Source organism: Euprymna scolopes, chromosome 37 (assembly GCF_053919585.1).
Source record: "Euprymna scolopes isolate OS-2025 chromosome 37, ASM5391958v1, whole genome shotgun sequence".
NCBI classification, from domain to species: Eukaryota; Metazoa; Mollusca; class Cephalopoda; order Sepiida; family Sepiolidae; genus Euprymna; species Euprymna scolopes.
The window spans coordinates 358151-382280 of record NC_136518.1 but is presented as its reverse complement, the minus strand read 5'-3'; the positions used below and the strand labels follow the sequence as shown (position 1 = coordinate 382280).

The 24130-nt window shown below is 34.6% G+C and overlaps 1 protein-coding gene across 2 annotated transcripts in view; it reads right to left on the bottom strand.

Annotated features, from left to right (window-relative positions):
- Positions 1-562: 562 nt before the first annotated feature.
- The window catches only part of LOC145261022 (uncharacterized), a 56447-nt gene continuing 32879 nt past the window's right edge, over positions 563-24130 (bottom strand). The window contains exon 4 of one of the 2 annotated variants that reach the window (XM_080119151.1): positions 563-857. In XM_080119151.1, coding sequence (XP_079975277.1) covers positions 607-857 — 251 coding nt within the window. In that variant the 3' untranslated portion in view covers positions 563-606. Of the gene's footprint in view, positions 858-13459; positions 14108-24130 lie in introns of those variants that run through there. The other variant, XM_080119148.1, reaches the window with a different exon arrangement.

Below are 24130 nucleotides of genomic sequence, written 5' to 3'. Positions count from 1 at the left end.
TAAGGGAAGCTATCAAAATCAAGAGGCGGGGCAAGATCAGCAAAGGTACCCTCCTCCTGCAGGACAATGCCCCGGTCCGCAACTCGCATGTCGCCAGATCAGAAGCACAGGTGTGTGGTTAGGAAATCCAACCCCCATCCCCCCTACTCTCCTGACCTTGCACACTCTGACTTTCACGTCTTCTTTTTTTTTTGTGGGAAGGAGGTCGGATTATCGTAAATACCCATGTAATATGTGTATATGTTTTTTCAGAGATGTAAAAATACACCTGTGGGTAGGGGAGTCGAAGTTATTAGGTTTATTGATAGTTTAAAATTCATAAATAATTATTATTACATCGTTAGTACCGGTAAGAGAAAATTAAATCTTAAACAAACAAAAAACGAATCGATTTTGGCATCGAAAAATTGGTGCAATTTTTTCCTGATTCTGATAGCGATTCTGATACCCCCAAATGTTCTGATTTTTCCGATTCTGATTTCAATTAATCGTCCCGACACTAATATATATATATATATATATATATATATATATATATATATATAATCCAACTGTGATGAGCCTTTGTATTTTGGTGGATCAACTTTCCTTTCATTATGCAATGATTTATTTATCACAAAAAGTGGAAATCATCAACAAGACTAATAACATTGTGTGGCCAACATGGCTTAATGTCAAAGAAGAAGACGGGGCATTGCAAAAGGGCTCACTGCAGAAATGGGCACATGTAGCATTGTCTTTACTTGTGCACATTGTAACGTTTGTGCTGTTGTATAATAACGGACTGGGTATCGGTGCGTCCTTAACAAATGGGTTGCCACCATCACCACAGCCTCGGATGAGTACGACATATTTGCCTGCAAAAAAAGAAAAGGAAAAAAAGCAGACGAGTGTTATATAAAAGGCCGTACTTACAAGGAAAACAAACACAAAAATTCATATTTAAACAATATGTATTAATCATGAATAAGATCAGGAAGCAGTTTGATGAGAAAAGACGGCCGCAAAAACACAGAAATGACGCATTGATTTCCTGTTATGGCATCTTCCCATATCTGAAGGGATGCATATGTGAGAATTCAAAAACACAAACAGGAAACCGATAGAAGATATTCCTATCATGTTATGCATAATTAAGAGGCAGATTGAAATCAAGAAACGGTAAAGAGAGCCTGGACTTTGCAGGGTTGATTGGCTGGCATGTCCCCTCGTTTCTGCAGAGATGTTTAGTTTATGTGGCAAAGTCCAAACATAAATAGGAAACCGATAGAAAAAAAACTCCTTATCTCGCTATGGGCAATTAAGAGGCAGATTGAAATCAAAAAGCAATATCGTGAACAAGGAGAGTTTTGATCCTAATGATGAAATGACTAGTTGAATGAAGCTATCGAATAACCTAAAGAACATCTTCCACATCTAGAAAACGGTTCTTCTGGGTGACTCTGAATTTTTCGAGAATGAAGGTTGAAAGAATAGTCAGCAACCTTCACAGGTGGTAACCAGCAACAACAAGAAACCGCTTTTGTAGAAATCTTAGACAAAGGAACACATGCAGCAGTGATGAACCAAATTGTACTGACCAAGATTTGATGGACTGTAACTTTGATGCTCAATGATTTCAGCTTAACATTTATAAGAAATATGAACTGGAACAAATACATTGAAGACACTGCGAAGGTTGTTGCAAGGAAGCTGGGCTCCTTTATCGTGCTAGAAAATTACTCACACCTGAGAGTATCTCGTACCTTTACAAGGTCACCATTCGCCCACGCATGGAGTATTGCCATCACATCTTGGCTAGTGCATCTACCACTAGTCTTTCTCTCTTGGATAGAATCCAAAAAAGTCTTCACTCTAATAGGTCCTATTTTGTCAACTAGGCTCCAACCCCTGCTCCATCGTCACAATGTTGCATTTCTGTATCTGTTTTACAAGTATTTTAATGGAATGTGCTCTGATGAACTCGTTGCACTTGTGTCCCCTTGACGTACATATCCCTGACACACTCGCTCCTCAACAAAATCATACTCCTTCACTGTTGAGGTGCCTAAATTCCAGAAAGCTTCCTACTCTAATAGTTTCTTTCCACGAACAGCTAGACTTTGGAATTCCCTTCCTGCTACCTGCTTCCCTAATTGTACTGATATGCAGAAGTTCAAATATAAAGTAAACCAACATCTTGTTAATCTTTCTTAGGCATGATCCTAAATTAGTAGCCCCTTACATCCAAGTGGAGATATGCCTTGTTTGAGGTGAAGGTATGTAAAAAAAAAATTTAAAAAAAAAAAAAAGATATGCTGATGATTTTGTAGGGGGTCTATGGGTCCCCAAGGAAAGGTATTTGGCTGTAACATAGACAGGGTTGGAAGTGATAGGTTAGATGTGACCTTGATGCGAATGCTCGATTCAGTAGTTGCATGAAAAGATATGATGACGATTGAAATCAACTATTTTTTTTACTACAGGGTGGAACAATAAAATTGTCGCCATAGGAAAGACGACATGATTCCATTTCCGTTTGATGAAAACCAGTTTTCTTTTTTGTTGCAGACCATCTACTAGCTGGCCAGTTGTGTACAATTCTAAGAGCGATAGGAGCCGTCTATCATGTCTGAAAGTGACAAAATTTTCAATGAGCAAAATTAGAAATGTGCCACTGTACACTCTCTACCGATCAAAGTTATGAAAACAGGATTAGCACCCTCAAAATGCAAATTTGGACGGTTCAATACTTGAGCGCATGTCTAGGGTGACGAGTTTTCGGCCATTTTTATGGTCTTTGGTGTGGTTTTAAGTGAGGAACACATCATGCCACCTTACATCTTCAATTCCAGCTTGAAAGTCAACACCAAGTGTACCTGGATGTGCTGAATAGTGTAGTGATTCCCTGGTGCAATCAGGTGGCTGCTGGCAGACCTCGGGTGTAGCAGCAGGATCGGCGCAGGCCCACAAGTCCAAAGAAATCCAGCCTTGGATTTAGAAGGAGTGCTGAGACTTTGCACCCTTCTCTCACTGCACCCCTCCTCCTCTGACCTGAACCTGCTGAACCTTTTTTAGTCATATGTCAAGAATATCACCAACATGACTTCCCATAACACCAATGCCAGCCTTATTACCACCATCCGCCGAGTATTTGCCGAACTTTCACCAGTGCTTGTAGAAAAGGCATGGTCCTAGTTCCAGACCCGTATTAAAGTGGTGATTTTGGATAAAGGCAGCTACATTGGTAGATGTCAGCTCTACTACATAATTAAGTTACTTGAATTGATTTTTTAAATAAAAGTTTTAAAATAAAAATGTAGTGTTGTTTTCTTTAGGGCAACAATTTTACTGTCCCACTCTGTAATTCGTTACTACTTATTAATGCCAAAAGCCACTTGAGGATAAGAGTTAATGAGATTGATAGTTTATCAATTGAATAATGAATGCGTTAAAAATAATGAATTAACTTTTGTATGAGGACAGATTATAATATGTATATTTTTACATTCGATTTGAAGACAACCATGTTGCAGTCGGCAGGGAAATGACTCTGGGGTAATGTGTTCCACTACTGGGAAGGTCTTTGAAAGAAACTATGTTTATGGAAATTCCGTTTGATGTTTGGCATACAGGGACAGAAAGACAGTTCTTTACAGTTGTCTCAGTGTTGTGACGTCACCCTTGATGCCCAACGATGGATCCCATCTTGGCATAATAAGATTAGGAATTATAAATGAATATAGAATGTAAGGATGTGTAGATCTTGATCTGTGATGTGGATTCGTTAGGATAGATGCTTTTTCGGTGTTAACGTGATAAGTTTTCTTTATATTTAAAACGAACTGGTTTCGCTGGCTCACTTTCACTTCGTTATGTTATCTAATTGAAAGGGAGGGTCAAGAACTAATTTGATGCCCATCTTGGTCAAATAATCTGTAACAAGGATGAAGTATCTTTGGGACAAAATCTGCTGCATCTTCAGTTCCTTGCGGATATTTGTGTGTACAGATCCCACACCGACATCAAACTGTGCATTTATTGTCTCTATACACAGACGACGGTTCTTAATCATGAAATTCTTTATTTGGCCAATCAACTTTAGTGTTCTCACTTCCTTTCATCTCTCATCATCCCTCACAGACTCCCTGCCTTTCTTGAATCTCTTATGCCACTCAAAAACTGATGTTCGATTCATGTAAGATTGTCCAAAAGCAGTCTGAAGCATTCCATATATTTCTGTGGCATTTTTTTTCCAAGTTTAAAATGGAGTTTTATTGCAAATCATTCTTCTAAAGTGTCCTCACGTCCAGATTGCATTCTTGAAATTTACCAACTGTAACAATCAGGCTTTAGTAGGGTACATTCCAATTCGAGCAGTAGCTGTTCATTTAAACCTGAAATCATGAAATTAGTCAGGCATCTCATAAGATGTGTAGCAATAACATACCGAATTTTCAAGAATCTATGACAATTTTAAATGCCTATACAAAGAAGTCTAGAAACTTATTGAAGACACCTCGTAAATAAATGGATATTAAAATTTAGGTAATTTTTATAGAAATTTATTTATCTTTAAAATAAGTACACGATTTTTGTATGAATCCGGCTTCGTCCGCTTTTTTTCTTGCTAAATTTCTTATATGTTCTCGTTTTAGAAAAATGAATTTTACATTTGTTTGAAGTTGTAGGAAAATTATACTAAATTAGAAAACCTAAATGAATAATTTTGAATTTCAGTATCAGGTATTACATTTAGTAAACTTTTCTCTTTCTGACGCTTTCCTAATTATTAATACATTAAAATTTTTTTTTACTTATTTGCTACTTTTATTTCATTATTTTTTTTTTCATTCATTTTTATTAGATTCTTTCTTCATCGTATTTCATTCTGTTCTATTCTATATGCTCTCAGGTTTTAAGCAAGCTTCAATAGAGAGAGAACCACCACCACAACCTTTTCTCAATTCCTTCCAGCTTGCAGTCTATGGACAAGGAAACCTATACTAAGTATATACTTATTAATTATTTTATATAAATACAAGGTGGCTACCTCATCCACATTTCCTCTAGTTATTATATCATCATATTCCTATAAACTTGGGTTCTTTGTGTATTGATATTAATATTAAAAACCCTTTTTCTATTTATTCAAAAAGAAAATACAACTTTGTTACATATGGGTTGTGGAATTGCATTCATCTGCAAAAGATCTAGCTAATCAGCATATTCTTTTAAACATTCATTTTAATGAATTCCCTATTAGTTTTTTTCAGTTTTCTTATGGGATAATTTTCTTTAGTTAACTATTACGTGTAATTATATCCATGCAGATATTCTACATGATTTATACTTGTGTAATATTTGCGTACCTCTTTCTATATATATTTATGCATGCGTGTCTATATTTGCTTAAAAATTTTTACCTACCAAACTTCTCTGTCAGTTTTTGGTCTACTGACATGAATCTTAATATATAGGGTATTCAAACACATGCAAAACTTTATATTTGGGTTTTAGCCGGGGAAAATCGGTGCAAAATTGTGAAAATTAAAAAATGGAATTTGGCAGGTGAAGGTCGAACGATTTCATTACAAATATGCATGTGTAACATAATAGCTATTGGTTCATATTATAATTTTTAGCCATGTTGCAAACATGTCTTCATAGTTCAGGCATTAATGTCAAAGGAAAAAGTAAATCGTAAGCTAAACGTTTTGGTTTCGATTCTTCGTGGTGATGTATGAGTCATTTTTTTAAAAACATTTTAAATCATTACTATATATTGGGTTCAATATAATAAAATAATAAATACAAAATCTTCATTAATAAAAATGTCACATTTAAACGTTTTTTTTTATGACCGGACAATGCCGGGTGGCCTGCTAGTTCTATTATAGAAATGTGTTTAGTACTATACTTCGAGCCATAAATGGTGAAATGGTATCCTTCAATATTTTTTATTTTACCCCACAGTACACTCAAAATCTTTTTCAAGCAATTTTGAACTTGAAATTCCTCTACAATTTTTTAATTAATTTCAAATCTTCAGGATAATTCACGAAAATGTGAAGAGGATACTGAATGTGTGTATACCCAACCCTGACATAGAACCCAGGTGTGAGGTTACCCCTCTCAGTGAAATACACTCCTAGATCTTGTCGGATCATCCATATAGGAGGAAGCAAACGCTGATGTAAAACCTGTACGTAGATTTCCGAAGCTTTGGCATGAAATCACTGGGGCAGAAGCCTCTTTAGACCTAGACATTCAACTTTCAAAGAACTGGACACTCAAACAAACTATCCAGTTTGCCAACCTAAAATTACTTAACGAGTAGGTAGGTGCTGCCTATTGCCTTGCTCTTACTACCTTTTTCTATTAGTAAGGGCAGAAGTACCATCATAGGCATACCCCATGCATGGATTTGTTTCCTGTCAAGGAAAATGAACGTTATTCAACCATCTCTCTTTCTCTCTAACTGACCAAATTAAGGACGCTTGCTTACCACTAATTTTCACACAAATAGACTGGATTGCTCTTGTTTGACAGGTTGAGAGTACAGGTTAGACAGCTTGTTTGGCTGTTGTTTCCAACTGGTAGTGCAGGAGCCCTTACTCTTAGGTAGCCCTAAGAGCAGCTGCTCGATCAATAGTTGTATAATATTGGGATAAGTGTTGTGCCATTTCACACATGGAAACAGACTCTGTACTTATCTCTGCTAGGCTTTCCAGAGGCAACAATCCTATAGATAAAAACTCGACTAATAGTCTACTCGTGTGAGCATACTGACATCAAACAAGCACCTAATTTGCTCACGCAATTCTACATCATAATTGAATTAATTGCATGAAATAAGGAAATAACACCCCCCCCCCACAAAAAAAAATTAGATTAAACCAGGTATCCCTTGGACACAACAAATTCACTAATTCCCTTAAAGCTTCCATTCAAAAATATCTGAGGGCTTAGAACTAATCTAGATGTAGAATCATTTCTTTTACTCAACTCCCCGGATATCCTAGTACTAAATGAAACTAACCTACACTCCTCAATCATCTATAATTGCTTTGATGTAACTAGATACCTCCTATTCTTTTGTAAGGACTCTGACAGACATACAACGAATTTGGAGTCTACGTTTGTAACACCATCTCCTTGACTAAGCATAATCTAGAATCAAATGACCAAACATTCATGTGGTTTAGACTAACCTTGTAACACAGTGTTAATTACTTATATTTCCTCTGCTGTTCTCTTTTAATCTAAGACTGTATCCTACTTGATCGTGTTTGTGATAGTATAGTTGCAGAACTTTCTTTTGATACTACTGTCCAAATACATGTGTTTGGTAATTTTAATCTCCATTAGTTTAAATGAATCGGTTTCTCAAGCTATAGAGACATAGCTGGACAGCACATATAGTTTTTCTATGCCACGTTGCCTTTCACAAACTGTCATATTTCCGACCCACCTCCTAGATCGAGAGGACCAGCAAGCCTCACTTTTTAATCTATTCCTCACTACACTGCTCCAGGATTGTGATTGTGTGACGGATACCCATAGCCCACTCAAGAATGCTGATCAACTTGTAACATTAGTAAATATCACCCTTAACTCCTGAACCCAAACTTAAGTGCCATTGTTTAAAACGGCTATATACTTCAAAAAGGCTGATTGGGAATACATGGAACTCACATCAGAGATGCCTCATAGAGTAAAATATTTTCTCTTTCTCTACTGAACAGTGTGCAAATGAGACAACTGAATGGGTGAAAGCAGTCATTGTAGTATATTTTCCCATATGGAGAGTTTATGGAAAACTTCACTCTTCCGAATGGTTCACCCCAACATGTGCGTCTGCCATTGTGCAAAAGCAGAGATCGTTTCAACAATTGAGCCTCCTTAAATCAGCAAATAAGTAAAAAATTATAAAATCTGGAAATCATTGTAAAAGTGAAATAGCCGCAGCCAAGAAAAGGTATATCCAAATGACCAAAGAATGCAGAATTTAAGAAGTCATAATTTCTGGAACATTTATAATAGTGGGGTAAAAGATTGGCAATTAATAATTCCATCACTCGCCAACAACATGATGTCGTGGTTCACCTCTAACTTCACTTTAGACCACACAAAAAATAGCTTCCCATATTTTCCATTGCAGACAAAAACTATACATAATCATCTGATTGTCAACCCTTCCCATTTCCATGAGATCATAAAACTAAGAAAGGTGACCTGTTTTTTCTGTGGTTCGCCTCTAACTCCACTTGAGATCACATCAACTACTCTCTTGCATTTTCCATTGCAGACAAAAACAATACATGATTATTTGATCGTCAACTCTTCCCATTTCCATGATATCATAAAAAACCCTAAACACTTCCAAGATGTGTTGGCCTGATTTTATTCCTGCTATACTAATAAAGAATGCTCTGCTGAGTTAGCTCCAGTTCTCTCTAAACTCTACAACAAATGCCTAGCCAAGTCTTGTTTCCCTAATAGCTGAAAAATTGTGATACCAATATCCAAGAATTCTGGTGAAAGAACTGACTTATTCAATTATCGCTTCATCAATCTTTTCGCTCTCTTTGCTAAAATCTTTGAATTGTTAATCAATCTAGCGCTAGTCAACCACTTTGTAAATGCTAAACTTCTTTCTAACCGTCAGTATGGATAAAGGAAACCCATTTTATTGTTTAACAACAATCTATGAACGCATATACCATGCACTGGACAAAGCAAAGGAAATTGGGCGGTATCCCTCGATATTCCCAAGATTTTTGATAAGGTTTAGCATGAACGTCTACCATGAAAATTAAATCGTATAGTACACGGTGGAACGATAAAATTGTCACAATTTTCAACGAGCAAAATCGTAGATGCGCCGCTGTATAACTCATGTTCTCTACCCATCCAAGTTATGACAACTGGACCATTGCCAGCACCCTCAAAATGCAAATCCGGATGGTTTAAAGCTTGAGGGCACAGCTCAACAAAGTTTGCAGCCATGGTTATGGCCTTTGGTGTGATTTCAAGTGAGAGCCACATCATGCCACCTCACATCTTTAAAGTCAGCTTGAAAGTAAACACCAAAGTGTACTTGGATGTGTTGAAGAGTGTGGTGATTCCTTGATGCAATCAGGTAATTGCTGGCAGACTCTGAGTGTGGCAGCAGAACTCTGTGCTGGCCCACAAGTCCAAAAAACCCGCCTTGGCTTCAGAAGGAGTGCTATGACTGTGTACACTTCTTTAACTGCCCCCTCCTCCCCTGACCTGAACCTGTTGGACTGCTTCGTTTGGTCATACACCAAGAAAATCACCAACATGACTTCACACAACACCAAAGCTAATCTGATATCCGCCATCACCAAGCGTTCACCAAGCATTCGCAGAGCTCCCACCGGCACTTGTAGAAAAAGCATGTTCCCAGTTCCAGACCCTATCGAAGCGGTGATTGAGATAAAGGTGGCTATATCAAAAAGATGTCAGTTCTACTGCGTAATCAAGTTACCTGAATAGTTTTTTCAATAAAAGTTTCAAAATTAAGCTGTAGTGTTGCTTTCTTTAGGACAACAACTTTATTGTTCCACCCTGTATTACTAAACAAATACTAAATATAATCAGATTATTCTTGGACAAGAAAAAAAACATCCATGTTTTCTTCGCTGGCCATGCATCCAAACAACATAACCTTTATTATTCCTGATATTCATAAACAACATCCTTGATGAAATTGTATGGATATATTTGCTGATGACACCATGCTCTATTCCAATCATGTGGATAAAACAAAGGCACGTGCACCCAAGGCAATGTTTGAAACGTTAGCAAATAGCATCCAGTCTGTAGTGGAATGTGGATATAGACTGGGTAACAGTTAATGCTACTAAGACAAAGCTCCTTTCCTTTAGCAATTACAAATAACTCTTTCAACCACCAATTGCTATGGATAATAGCACGCTAGCGCAGAGTTCATTATTCAGACTCCTTGACCTAAAATTCACAGGAAACGTAAATTGGAACAAATACATAAAAGACATTGCCAAAGCTGCTGTAAATAAGGTATGCTCCTTCTACCCTATTAGAGACCTACTCACACACTATCCTATATCTTTGCAAAGCCACAATTCATTCATGCATGGAGTATTGCTGCCACATTTGGGCTGGTGCATCAACTACCAGTTTCTCTCAATTAGATAAGGTCTAAAAAAAAGTCTGCAATATAATAGGTCCTGCATTGTCAGCCAAGCTCTAACCCCTGACACATTGCTGAATTGTGGCACCCCTATGCTTTTTCTACAAGTACTTAAACAGAATGTGCTCCAACAAACTCATAGCACTGATACTTCCTCGGCATAAATACCTTGATTAACCTAACATGAAGCAAAATCCCATGCCTTCATTGATTTTTTACGTATAAATATTTTGGAATGGATTTTTTTATATAGTTTTGAGGACAGATTTATTTTATATATATAAATTTTTAGAGATGGATTTAAAAATTTTGGGGAATGGAATTTTTTTATGTAAATTTTTTGAGCGAGAGGGAAGGCAATGAAGTTTTCAATGAAGAGAATTAGAAGCCAAATTTATAGGGGCGTCATAAATAGGTAGCAGTGAAGCAAGATGTTTATTCACATTATATTTAAATTTCTGCATGTTAGTACAGCCAGGGAACAGGAAGAGGATTCCAAAGGCAAGCAGTTGAGGGGAGAAACTATTAGAGGAAAAGCTTTTCTGCCTTGGAACAAATACATAAAAGATATCGCCAAGTCTGCTGCAAAGAAGGTGAACTCCCTTTACATGGCTAAAATAATTCTCACATCTATCAGTATGCAATATCTCTAGAAAGTCCCCATTCACTTATGTAGAGAGTACATATTTATTCTTTCCACATATGGCCCAGTGTACCTAGCACTTGTTTCTCCCTCTTGCATGAGCCAAAATGAGAGCCTCTAATCTAATAAGTTCAACAATGTCTATCAAACTCCAGGCCCTGTCCCATCAGTGCAAAATTGTATCGTTGTGCTTATTTTACAATTATTTCAATGGAATTTGCTATGATGAACTTACTGCACTTGTACACCCCACCCAATGTAAATATCCCCAATCAACCAACAAAATTCCACCCTTTTATTTCACCAAGATGTTGGAAGATTTTCTATTCTCATAGCTTCTTTTCTCAAACTGCTTGCCTTTGAAATTTTCTTTCTGCTCCTTATCTCCCAACTGTACCAACATGTGAAAACATTATTTTGGATGTTTCCAAATAAATCTAGCCTCTAATAAGATTAGCCCCTTATGTATAAGATGCAATGTGTCTGTGAATAAGTTTTTTAAAAGAATAAAATAAAAAGTACCAATCATAAATTCAGAGTATTTTATTTACTTCTTCTCTACGAGGTTAGACATAAAGTCAGTTGTGGTTTGAAAAAGTCAGCACACTAGCATTAGTGTACTCTGGCTTACAAAAAAATGTTTGACCAGTCTTATCGACATTACCCAAATGGGATGTCTCAGGCGATGAGCAATAAACTAATCTTTTCTCATAGAGAAGATAAAGCTTGGGAAGGTAGGCCTCCTAGAACTAAACAGAACCATATCTCAGCCTGACAGCAACAAAACCACTGTTGGACTGATCATCAAGTACTTGTCCATGACTGGTACAAACACCTACGTTAGCTGTGCCAGGGGGAAAGTATTATAAAAATGGAATAGGATAGATCACCATTACACCATAATAATTAAATAACTGTAATTTATAAACTAATAATCTGATTCAGTTCAATTTTTGATCCGTGCTATTTGAAGGTTAGTACTTTATAAAAAAAATCCATAATTATTAGTGGCACTATGTCAGGCTCAGGACTTATTGAGTGATGTGTCATTTTCGAAATTACCAATTATCATTTTAATTGTTTATTAATGCATCTCTATTCATCAAGGCCAAAAATCACTCGAGGGTGGAAATTAGTGAGATGGATAATGAAGAATATTATAAAGGGGTTAAAAATGATGCATGAAATTAACAACAAGTCATTACTGATGAGAAAATGGTTTATGACAAGTAGAGGGTAGAACGATAAAGTTGTTGCTTTAAAGAAAATACTACAGTTTTATTTTAAATTTTTTATTGAAAAAATAAATACAGGTAACTTGATTATGTAGTAGAGCTGACATATATTCAATGTAGCCGCTTTCAGCCTCAATCATCGCCTTGATACTGATCCAGAACTGGGAACATGCGTTTTATATTATAAATCAGTAGAAAACAAAATTTATAACATATTTAATATTTTTTAGTGATCATGTTTTGAAAAATTCAATACAAACTATTTGTCCTTAATATCTTTCAGAAATTTCAATTTATTATTATATCCATAGCAAAGTAGATGTACAATTATACGAATCCTTTCGTCCACATAATAGTTCTTTATCAATACGATAAAGACAATATTTAATTGAATTGTTCAATAATCATAAACACACGACAAAACACACTCGAAATTTGTTTCAACTATGACAAACAAAATAAGCGGAGACAACAATGATCAAAAAATTTCAAGTTTAAGTTTAAGGATGGATTCAATTCTTTATGAGGTAAAACGCGTTTCAAAAATGTTTTCTGTTAGAATTTCCGGTACTTATGTAATATAAGGATCGTGTTATCGTCGAAATTGGCCAGATGATTTACGGAAAATGTCCGAAGGTTCCCGACAAAAGTTTTGTGATTTTTTTTTCGCTGGTACATATTTTTAATGAAAAATATATTATTTTTGTTAGTTCGAAGTTAATTCAATGAAAAAAAAATGAAAAATTAAAACAATTTAAATGAAAAATAATTGAAAAATGGAAACAATATCATTGAATAATTATTTGAAACTTTTAGAAAATTCAAATTCAAATTAAGAAAAAAAAACATTCATTGGAAAGTAAGTTTCATGAATAAATATTTATTTTTGAATAACAAACAACTGATAGCAAATAAAATGGTTTTTTATTCTTTCATTTGATTTTTTTTTCTTTTCTATTGTTTTTTTTTTTATTGTTCTGTTAAAATCAAGATTGATATTTAGATTTTTAAATAATAAACCATTGATGGCAAACAAATGTTTTCTTTATGATTTTTCGTATTAGGGTTAAGGCGTTGGCATTTTGGCACCTACTGGCATTTTCTGTAAATTATGCAGACGATTCCAACGATAGCATGATCCATATACTGCATAAGAACTGAAATACTCCAATAAAACAAAGTTTACATAATTAAAATTAAAAAATCAATCGCGACTATGGGCATATATTTTTTTCAGAATGACAAAATATGCCATAAATATAAAATAAAGGAAAATACAACATTAACAAGACTTTCAGAGTTAACTTCTCTTGGTTATATATATATATATATATATATATATATATATATATATATATATATATATATATATATATATATATATATATATATATATCCGTCCCGTTACAGGTATGTTAGTGAGTAAACTACTGCCAAGAGGAATCCATTTCAGATATGTAAGGGGATTGAGAAAACAAATTTATTCCAATCATGAAACGTTTTCGTTCTTTTTTTCTAAACCGATTTATACGTTTTTGATTTTTGTTGTTGTTGTTGTTGTTGTTGTTTATCTTTTCAGTTTGAAACCTTTTTTGTTTTTTCTTTCTTTTTTTATTCCACCGATTCAGACATTAATTTGTATGAATATGAACGTTAGGGCGAACACTGGCGAAGGTTAATGTTTTATTTTTAGTCATCTTTTTCATACTTATGTACATTAGTAATTAAAGAAAAAACTTATTATTTTTTTGTTAATTTAATTCATTGCCTGTTATCATTTTATTATGGGTAAAAGATATACATCTAGCCAGACGAGAAACAAAATGGCGGACGCAGATCTTTTCAAACTTCCGGTGTCCGCTGAGCTCGGTAGATAGTTACACATGTCGCTAGCATTGCACAGAGACGCACACACCATCGTGTTGTCGACATATGAACAAATCGTAACGTTGGTCCTGCCGTTGAGATGCCTCATCTTGGAAAAGCCGGGAGTTGTTGTCTTGAAGGAAAACTCCCCGTCTCCGCATTCACGAATAATAGCCTTGACTTGCCCTACAGTGAAGACAAAAGACAGTCTGGCGTGAATACATAGCAATACTCGTAGAATACTCGCCCTAGGATGGATATAAGAAATAAATATAGCATTAACTTTTAATTTTAATGTTTTTCTTTTTTTAGAGGGTATAGTACGGTCTTCGGTAGCAGGTCCTGAATGGTAAAGTTTACAAAAAAAACATAATGTGCCTACGTTACTCATCCCGTTATCTAAAAGACATATTCAGCAATTTATAATGTTAAGTGTAATACTTTAGGATTTTACCAAGCATAGACATATTATTGACGCTTATGCACGCGTAACAATCATTTTAAAAATTTTATTATTTCATATAAATAACATTTGATGTAGAGCAATTCTTTTCGCTATTAAATTTTTGTAAATAACTTATTTTAAAAGGTTTTGGAGTGGGTGCAAGTTTGGGTGGGTGCGCCCTTTAAATGGTAAAGTTTATAAAAAAAAATAATATGTCCATATTACTCACCGAATTACTGAGAACATATTATATGTATTGGAACATATTCATAATGAACGGTTCATAAAAAAAATCAAATAAGAAATTAAACTAATATATATAGTCATCCACATATAGTGCTGTTTCGTTGTATCACAAGTTACCAGTGCGGCTAGACTACCACCTTTCCCTAGCCGAGGATTGAACCTAGAACCATCGCGTTGATAATCGGCAGTTCTACCCATCGACCTATGGGAGCGGGGGTTGGGAAAGGCCTCAACAGATGTCTATTTAAAACAAACATTCGTCCACCATTTTTTATAGTGCTCAAGCCGCTTGTCTTTTTATTTACAAACAGCGAACCTCGCATTTACAGCCAATTAAGTAGCAGGTAAGATTATTTATGACAGTGCTCTACCCAAAGAGCGGGGCTTAAAATATATGTAGTCATCTATATACAGTACTGTTTCGTTGTATCACAACTCATCAGTGCGGCTAGGCTGACACCTTTATTTAGCCGAGGATTGAACCTAGAACCATTGCGTTGATAGTCGGCAGTTCAACAAATGTCTATTTCAAACAAACATTCGTCAACCATTTTTATAGTGCTCCAGCCGATTGTCTTTTTATTTAATATATATATATATATATATATATATATATATATATATATATATATATATATATATATATATATATATATATATATATATATATATATATAGCAAAAATGGTAATTAGTAAAAACCTGAAGAGAGTGCTCAATACTATTGCAGAGCAAATATGCGTTTTATTTTTTTATTACCGTTTTATCTGTTTAGTTACACATGTTTCGGTTGCCAGACCATATCTACGATCCAGCAGCTTAGTCAGACCTTATAGAAATGGCTATTATTATTTGGAAGAACGATTTTAGAGGAAATACGAGAAAAAGAAAAAAAAGGGGGTCGAGAGAAAATAAAGGGGAAGGGGCGGAAATCGACAATAGTTAAGTTTTGAAGTTTAAAATACATTAGATTGTAGTGTGTGGGGGAGGGTTTAGCAAATTCAGTTGGGCGTGGGTGGAGATATAGTGATATAGGGAGGGGGAGGGGGAGAGAGGGAGCTAAAAGGAAGGGGTAAGGAGAAGAGGGGGGAGGAATTTCAATTTTGGGTTTTAAGATTTGTCTGTTTGTAGTTGTTTCGCTAGACATTGGTGTATATGAAATAGATGAGAGAGAGAGAGATGGATAGATAGAGAGAGAGGAAGGATTTGTGTACACTAGAGTGGATGAAACGTGGAATATTCAGTGTAGCTTAATCGCCATATATATTTTATAACTTACTAACTAGCTCTACCTACGTATTGAGCACTTTTGCAGTAAATACTTAAAGTTTACGCATAAATTTATACTTTCATATATTAATTTTATGTGAGTAAACGAAGTAGTTATATATATATATATATATATATATATATATATATAACTACTTCATTTACTCACATAAACCTAATATACGAAAGTATAGATTTATGCGTAAACTTTAAGTATTTGCTTCAAAAGTGCTCAATACGTAGGTAGAGCTAGTTAGTAATTTATAAAATATATATGGCGATTAAGCTACACTGAATATTCTGCGTTTCATCCACTATAGGATTCGTCAGGCTTATGCACGAATTCTGTGGTTGCTTTTTGTTTTTATATATGTTGAGGATTTCTAGTTAGCCAATCAGCTTTCTAGTATCCACCGCACCCCTTCCTATCAGCCAATGGGCATGCATTTTATCAAACAAAGGATCTGTTTTAGAACTAGGTTAGTGGTTTAAGGTAGACGTTTTCCTTCCTTTTATATATATATATATATATATATATATATATATATATATATATGAATATACCTATGTGTACACACACATGCACATATATATATATACATATATATATATACATATATGTGTGATCGTTTATGTATATTCATGTTTATTTAATTTATTTATTTGTTTGTTTTCTATTGTTATTGTTAGTTTTAAAGCTATTTTGTATCGCTATCCTAGAGTAAGTTTTATTTTGTGAACACAGTTGTTTGCTATTTCTCGTCTACAGTTTAGTAGATTTTGAGGTTCTTTAAAGTACAGGATAGCAAATTTTTCATGAAGGCATAATTTACATGGGTCGTCTAAATGTCTGTCTCATTATTTTCCATTCGACTATCGGCGAATGTTCGCTTTCTTTGAGTTCCCAGTATTTATTCGCTAGTGTTGTTTTTATACAGTGTTTTTTTTATTTTTGAATGTACTTTTGTGGTCATAGTATCGAGTTTTGAAATCTAAGGAAGTCATGCCTATGTAATATTTCTTGTTATTCGGGTTTTCTTTCGCAAATATTGCTGCTTGATAAACTACGCTTTTTGTTAGGCATTTATTTTGGACTGGGCAAAGTGTGCGGTGTCTACAATTGCATTTATCTTGTTCGTTATTAGTATTTTTATTTATGGTATGGTTGTTCTTGTCCGGGGTTGGTTTGTTATTATTATTATTATTATTATTATTATTATTATTATTATTATTATTATTATTATTATTATTATTATTGTTATTATTATTATTATTTAATAATATTTATTTTATATTTTTATTTATTTAATAATAATAATTATTATTATTATTATTATTATTATTATTATTATTATTATTATTATTATTATTATTATTTCTGCTAGTGTTGGTTTTATTTCTGTCATGGTGTCTACTTTTTTTATTGTTTATTTTGTTGTTGTTTACATTGTTTTCATTTAGTATTTTGTTATTATGTGCTTTAATTATCATCTCTAAATTTTCGCAACAACTGTAAGATAACTTCAAGGTATTTTTATTGAAGATTTTGTGTAAGGGGTTGGTTGCTGGAAAGTGTTTTTCAATAAGATCTAGAAATTTCTTGCCAAGTTTTGTTTTTAACATTTGATTGTATGGGGCCGTATACCAAATTATAGTTCTTTTTCTTCTATTTTTAATTTTATTATAGTTGTTGGTGTTTTGTTGCTTATATTTGATATCGATATTTTTGTATCCACTATTTTTTAGGGCTGTTTCGTAGATATTGGTTGACCTGTTAAATGCATTTTCATCGCTTGAGTTATCACCGAGTCTGCTTACGATCGAGTTAGGAATGTGTTTTATAATTGATGGTGGGTGGTTGGACTTAGGGTTTACGTAAATTGGAGTAGCATTATCTTTTAAGTATGGTTCATATGTGTTTTTATCTAAGTTTAATGTGACGTCCAGGAAGTTTGTTATTTTTATGTTAGCTGATACGTCCGCTTTTAGGCATAATTTTTTCATTTCTTTGTGTATGATTTTCTTAAAGTGTTCTCCCTTGACTTTGTTGGAGTTTTTTATTATAGCTAGTCCGTCATCTCTATATAGGCCGATATCCGTAGTATCGAATATGCTTGTGAGGGTATATAGAATGAATAATCTCACAAGATCTGATGCCTCTGCAGAGTCTCTGGCACCCATCGCCAAATCGAACGAATTTTTCATTTTAGTTTTTATCCATTGGTTATTGTTATTTATTAGGACTGATTTTCTACATTTTTAATGATGTTGATTTCTTCTGAGGATATATCAGTGTATGCCTCGGCAAATTCTAGGGCAATGTTAAAAAGTTCTTCGGATATCGAGGGATAAAAGTCTATGATGTCAAACTGTATGAACGTACATTTATCTTTGTTTTCTATATTTTTAAACCAGGTGATTGCTTCGGTAGTATTTGCCCACTGGTTTAGTTCTAGGTCCTGTTTGATTTGTTTGTTTACTCTAGAAAGTATAGTTTTGCTAATTCTACCTATTTCTGGTTTAGTTGGGTTTATCAGGCGGCTGCTGGGATTATTATTAAAGTCCCATTTGTGGTCTTTAAGCAGAATGTATGACTCTCTAGGTTTCAATTTGCCAACTTTATCGCTAATTTTTAGTTTATCGGTAATTTGTTTACTTTCAGTATTTATTATATCTATGTAGTCGCATTCGTTTGTGTCTAGTTTTTTGTAGTTTTTTGTAATGTTTTCTGTGATTAGTTTGTTATATTCTTGCTTATCTATTTTATAAAAGTTTCTGGTTTTATCTGCTTTTACAAAGATTTTATTAGAGTTGTTTATGTTTCTAACGATTTTGTGTAGTTTCCGTTGGAAATTGTTAGGTTGATTGTGGAATTCTAGGCTTTTAATTACGTTTAAAAGGTCATTTTCAAAGTTTATCAAAAGGTCTACTGTTTTCGCATTTTAAGGGTTTTAAAACCATAGGATTCTTTTTTGTTTACGTTTTCATTTTTAAGGAAGCAATTTGCTCGCCATCGCATTCGATGTTTTTTGGATTAATTTAATAATATAGTTATGCTTGCTAGGAGCTAAGTATAAAGTATTAATCGCCATATATATTTTATAAATTACTAACTAGCTCTACCTACGTATTGAGCACTTTTGAAGTAAATACTTAAAGTTTACGCATAAATCTATACTTTCGTATATTAGAGTTATGTGAGTAAATGAAGTAGTTAAACTTAGCTCCTAAAACAGTCGAGCACTCTCAAAGGAATTTATTTCACCACATTAAAAATAGATATGGAAAGAGTTAATTTCGAAACATCGCTAAAAAACATCCCCACACCCAGCTTTCCAAATTTTACTGTTGGAATGGTGTTTTTGACTGGTATTCAGTAGCTTTTTTTCTTCAAACCTTTGGTGTTTTTGGAGTGCCAAACAAGTCAGTTTTGGTCTTATTTAACCAAAGCACGTTATGCCAAAACCCTAGAGGCATTTACAAAATCAAGCCTAGTACGAACATGCTTTGGCTTAAGAAGGGGAGTTTTCCTTGCTGATCTAGAGAAGATATCTTTAAGGTGAAGGGTTCTACTGATTGTGCCCTTGTTAACTTTAATTTCACTGTTTTCTAAGTCCTTCTGCAGCTCTCCAAGAGTAATTCTAGGCGAATTCATAACCTTCCTTGTTAATAACCTTTCAGCACGTTTGGTTATTTTTCGAGGACGACCTGATCTGGCCAACGGAAGGGTTGATTTGTGAAACTTCCAGTGCCGAATTATTGTTCACACAGAATTTAATGGCACTATCAACTATTTGGATATTGTTCTGTATTCCAATCCACTTTGATGAAGACTTACAATTCGTTTTTGAGCTCTTGACCAATCTGTTTATTTTTTCCCATGATGTGGTTGCTTACAATACGGGTATTAGATAAAGAATGACGCAATACTTTTACTAATTGTTTACTTCGATGTCTATTTATTGTGGGGCTCAATTGGGTCCAAAAGAACGACACGGCAAAACACGTAGTAGGTGGTTTACAAGTGTATTAAGGAAAAGTACAAGGATATAGAGAAAGATAAAGAGAATAGTAGTAGTTGCAGGTATCAGTAAGATCTTGCTCCCCAAGGTACAATATCCGTGGAGATCTCGCTCCACCGTACCAGTCTTAGGGGCTAATTATATAGGATCTGGACGAGTCCATTATCGGTTGAGATCCAGTCTTACAACACTATTACATATTCCTGAACATTCTAGAAGATTCTAAGCATTTTACCATGATAAACCGTCATAAAATTATCGAGAAATCTAATGAATTGTGTTGCAAACTTTTGCTGTGCTAATTATTGAGTTTTCTCTTCGCATTGTGTTAAATTGTTATCTTTTTATTTTTTCCTACTGTTCCTATCTTAGCTTCAATACATTTTCTATGTTTATAAAAGTTTCATTACCATTTAGACGCTAGAAATACAAAAACTGACAGTTTCAAATGTGTATTGTAAACTTTTGCGGGGAACTGTGAATATATATATATATATATATATATATATATATATATATATATATATATATATATATATATATATATATATATATTCTTAAGTTGAACATACTAGTAAGTGAAATAGCAAACTGCCCTAGCATATAAATGCAATGCTGGTTGTGAAAAGAAATGGAGCTTCCGGCATTTTACAATGTTTATCGGTGCATTTTCACCTACCTACTTAGGTCAGCCAAATGGCGTGGTGGTTAAAAGCGCCTTTCTTTAGCTGAGGATTGAACCTAGAACCATCGCGTTGATAGTCGGCAGTTCAACAAATATCTATTTCAAACAAACATTCGTCGCTACTTTTATAGTACTCACACCGCTTGTCTTTTTATTTACAATATATATATATATATATATATATATATATATATATATATATATATATATATACTAGCAAAAGTACCCGTCGTTGACTGGGTTCAAAAACAGCCTACAGAAAATGGACTCTGATTTATGAAAGTATGATAGGTTATGAAAAGAAAGGGTTGTAAAGAGATAGCTTCGAATTTGGGGTATCAAAACCAAAACAAAATATGATGAAAGTAAAAATATAATAGATAAACCCCATAATTTATTATACCATACCTGTTCACACTGAAACACTTATCACAATACTCTGTGGATCTATATTAAAAAACCTTTTTAAACTTTGTGACATATTTCCATTCTATGGAGATCAGGCGTGAACGAACACCCCATAATTTTATCATACAATATTTCTTCAAACTGAAACATAATTATCAAAGGATACTTACGCAGATAGATATGAAAAGTCTTTATTAAAGTTTGTGCCTATTTCCATTCTATGGAAGCCAGGCGCGAACTCAGACCCCACAATTTTATTATACCATCCCTATTTAAGTTAAAACATACTTATCAAAGTATTATTATGTACATCTATATCCAAAAACACTTGTAAACGTTTATTTTTTATTTTTAAATTTTTTATTTCCATACTTTGTGGACCAGGCACGTACGCCTACCCCATAATTTTAATGAATCATCATTATGCCAGATCGAACATACCCATTCCTGTGTCTCGATACATCTTCTATCATTATATGTGATCAGTTTTCTATAATATTCAACCATATAGGAGCCTATTCTTGACCAGACACACACACAGACGTTCATCTTTTTATTATAGATATATAAATGCAATTCTGTTTGTGTAAAGGAATAGCGCTTCCGGCATTTTATAATGTTTATCCCTGCATTTTCATCTACCTACTTAGGGCAGCCAAATGGCATAGGGATTAAAAGCACCAACTGTCTTTGGGTGGTACAGTTTCGATCCCAACTTGAGGCAGTTGCTTGTCTAGTCACACTGAAGAGTTATGATACAGCAAAACAGTTCTTACATGACGGTGAATGAGGGTTCAGTAAATAATTTCAACAATTCCTAATTTCTGTGACACTGCATTTCGCTTTCAATCCAACAAGTGTCATGCACATCTTGCAGATGCATATACTTTGCTGATTCAAAATGTCATCTTAAGTGGACAGGCTAAGCAAACATGGTTTCATGCTTTGAACTCATAATGATACATACAGTCATTGGTGAAGTTTTCTGATACCTTGCTTTCAAATTTGCACGAAGGGCAAAGGTGATCTTCAGAAAACAGATTTTCCTCCATTTGCTGCGATCTCTTGCAGTATTCTTCCAGGAGCTCAAAACAATGTCACAAAGCTTCAGATGGCTTTTTAGCATGTCCTTGTAACGCAAAAGAGGTCGCCTTATTTGGCGAAAAGAATTTGTCATTTTTTTTTTTTGTTTTTTACAAAGAAATCACCACTTATCAAGGCTCTGAGGCCACACGAGGATAGGGTTAAATAGTGTACATTAGTCAAAGGGACAATATCATAGTAATCGTTAAAAGTGTAAATTTGGTAAATTGGATTATTTAAGGTAAATGACTTATAAAGAACTTGTTTACGTTGGACTTGAAGACGGCCATATTTTAGTCACCTGGAAAGCAGTCAAACCGAAGAGAGCTCCACAGGTGTGCAGTTCTAAGAAAGAAGCTCTGTTTTTGGAATCCACGTTTAGGTCTAGGCACAGCTATTTTGAAATTCTTAAGTCATCCATTCTTACAAGATGAGTAGACTTACACATGTGTATCTTAATCAAAAATAATTTGATACCAATGACCTCACACCTCTCCAATAACTCACTATTTCAACCACTTCCTGCCATTTAACATTGCAAATATAACTTATACATCTCATATGAAAAGCATTGAGCTAATTGATGTGCTTGCAACACAGTTTTTGCGTTTTGGCACTATACAGAAAAGTAGATAGAACCGATTAGTAGATCGTTATTTCTACTTTCAGAGACATATCCTGGCTGTTCCAGAGTCTGTGTCGCAACATACCAAATGCTTCACTAGTTTTATCGATTCTGTTTTCAATATTTTCAAATTTTACATCATCAGACACAAAAGTATGAAGGGATATACTGTTTTCAAAGCCCTACCATCAACATACACCACTGGTTGTAAAAAGGGTGAAAGGTTTGGTTTCAGCTCGTGAATTAGTTCAGTCTTCGTTATGCAAAGGTCTTACATGCATCAGAGAAGCTGTTGAGGATGTTTTGCATGTCATCAAAACTGTTGAGGATGTTTTGCACAGTCATCAGCAAAAAGATCAAGAACAGTCCGCAAAAAAGTCTGTTTTGGTCTTAAACCGTTACTGGCTAAATACCGCCCCCCCCCCCGCCGCTTGATCGATACTCAACATTTACACCTCATGAGGTAGCTTTTAAGGGTGTTTCAAGTATCCCTGATAAGAAAAGAGCAAACAGGATCGAAGTAAGGACACATCCTTGCTTCATGCACAAACCGATTTGCTGTATCACAACTCTTCATTTGACACTTCGAATGGTTCACTTCGTTCGCAGTCAAACCACACTTATGCCACCATTCTTCGGTGTAATAAGGCAGCCACATCCAATATCTTGTCTGGAACATCGAGTTTTCTCAAAACAGTTAACAGAACATTCCTGGGGGTGGTATCGAATGCCTGAGTGAGATCAACAAAGATAACAAACACGTCGTTATTCTGTTCCCTTGTTTTTATTTGTAGTTGCTATAAGCTGAAGATCATATCCACAATGCCTCTTCCAGACTAGAAATCACATTGAGGTTTTGGGAGCACATAAATTGAATCCTTGAGTCTGTTTAAGAGTTAGAATCTTACCAGGAACCGATAAGAGATTCCTTTATGGTTATCAACGTCTTCATAGATGTTCAAATTTTGTTCTTTTCACTCATCGTTTTCAATCTTGAATGTTATCTAACCGTAGACAGCAAATCACTTCACTTTTGTTGGAGAATAATTCTACTTCTCTCTGCCTACCGACACTGACGAGAACAGACGCGGTCCCAGCCAATCCGGCAAAGAAGAGGACAGTGGGCACAGGTGACTTTTAGTCAGCCTCTCAGTATATATAAATGGTATCTCTGCTTCCAATTCATATTTTCTTTATCTCTTGTACACACCCATTTGATTCTGTCTCTTTATTCGCGTGATTCTTAATCAACAAGCGAGGAACAGGAACCAACATCGGAAGCATTGACGAAACCTGGCTTACCACGAAGATGCAAGTGTGTATGATGTTATACAGCTGCGACGGTAATGACTATATATATATATATATATATATATATATATATATATATATATATATATATATATATATACTAGCAGATGTTCTCG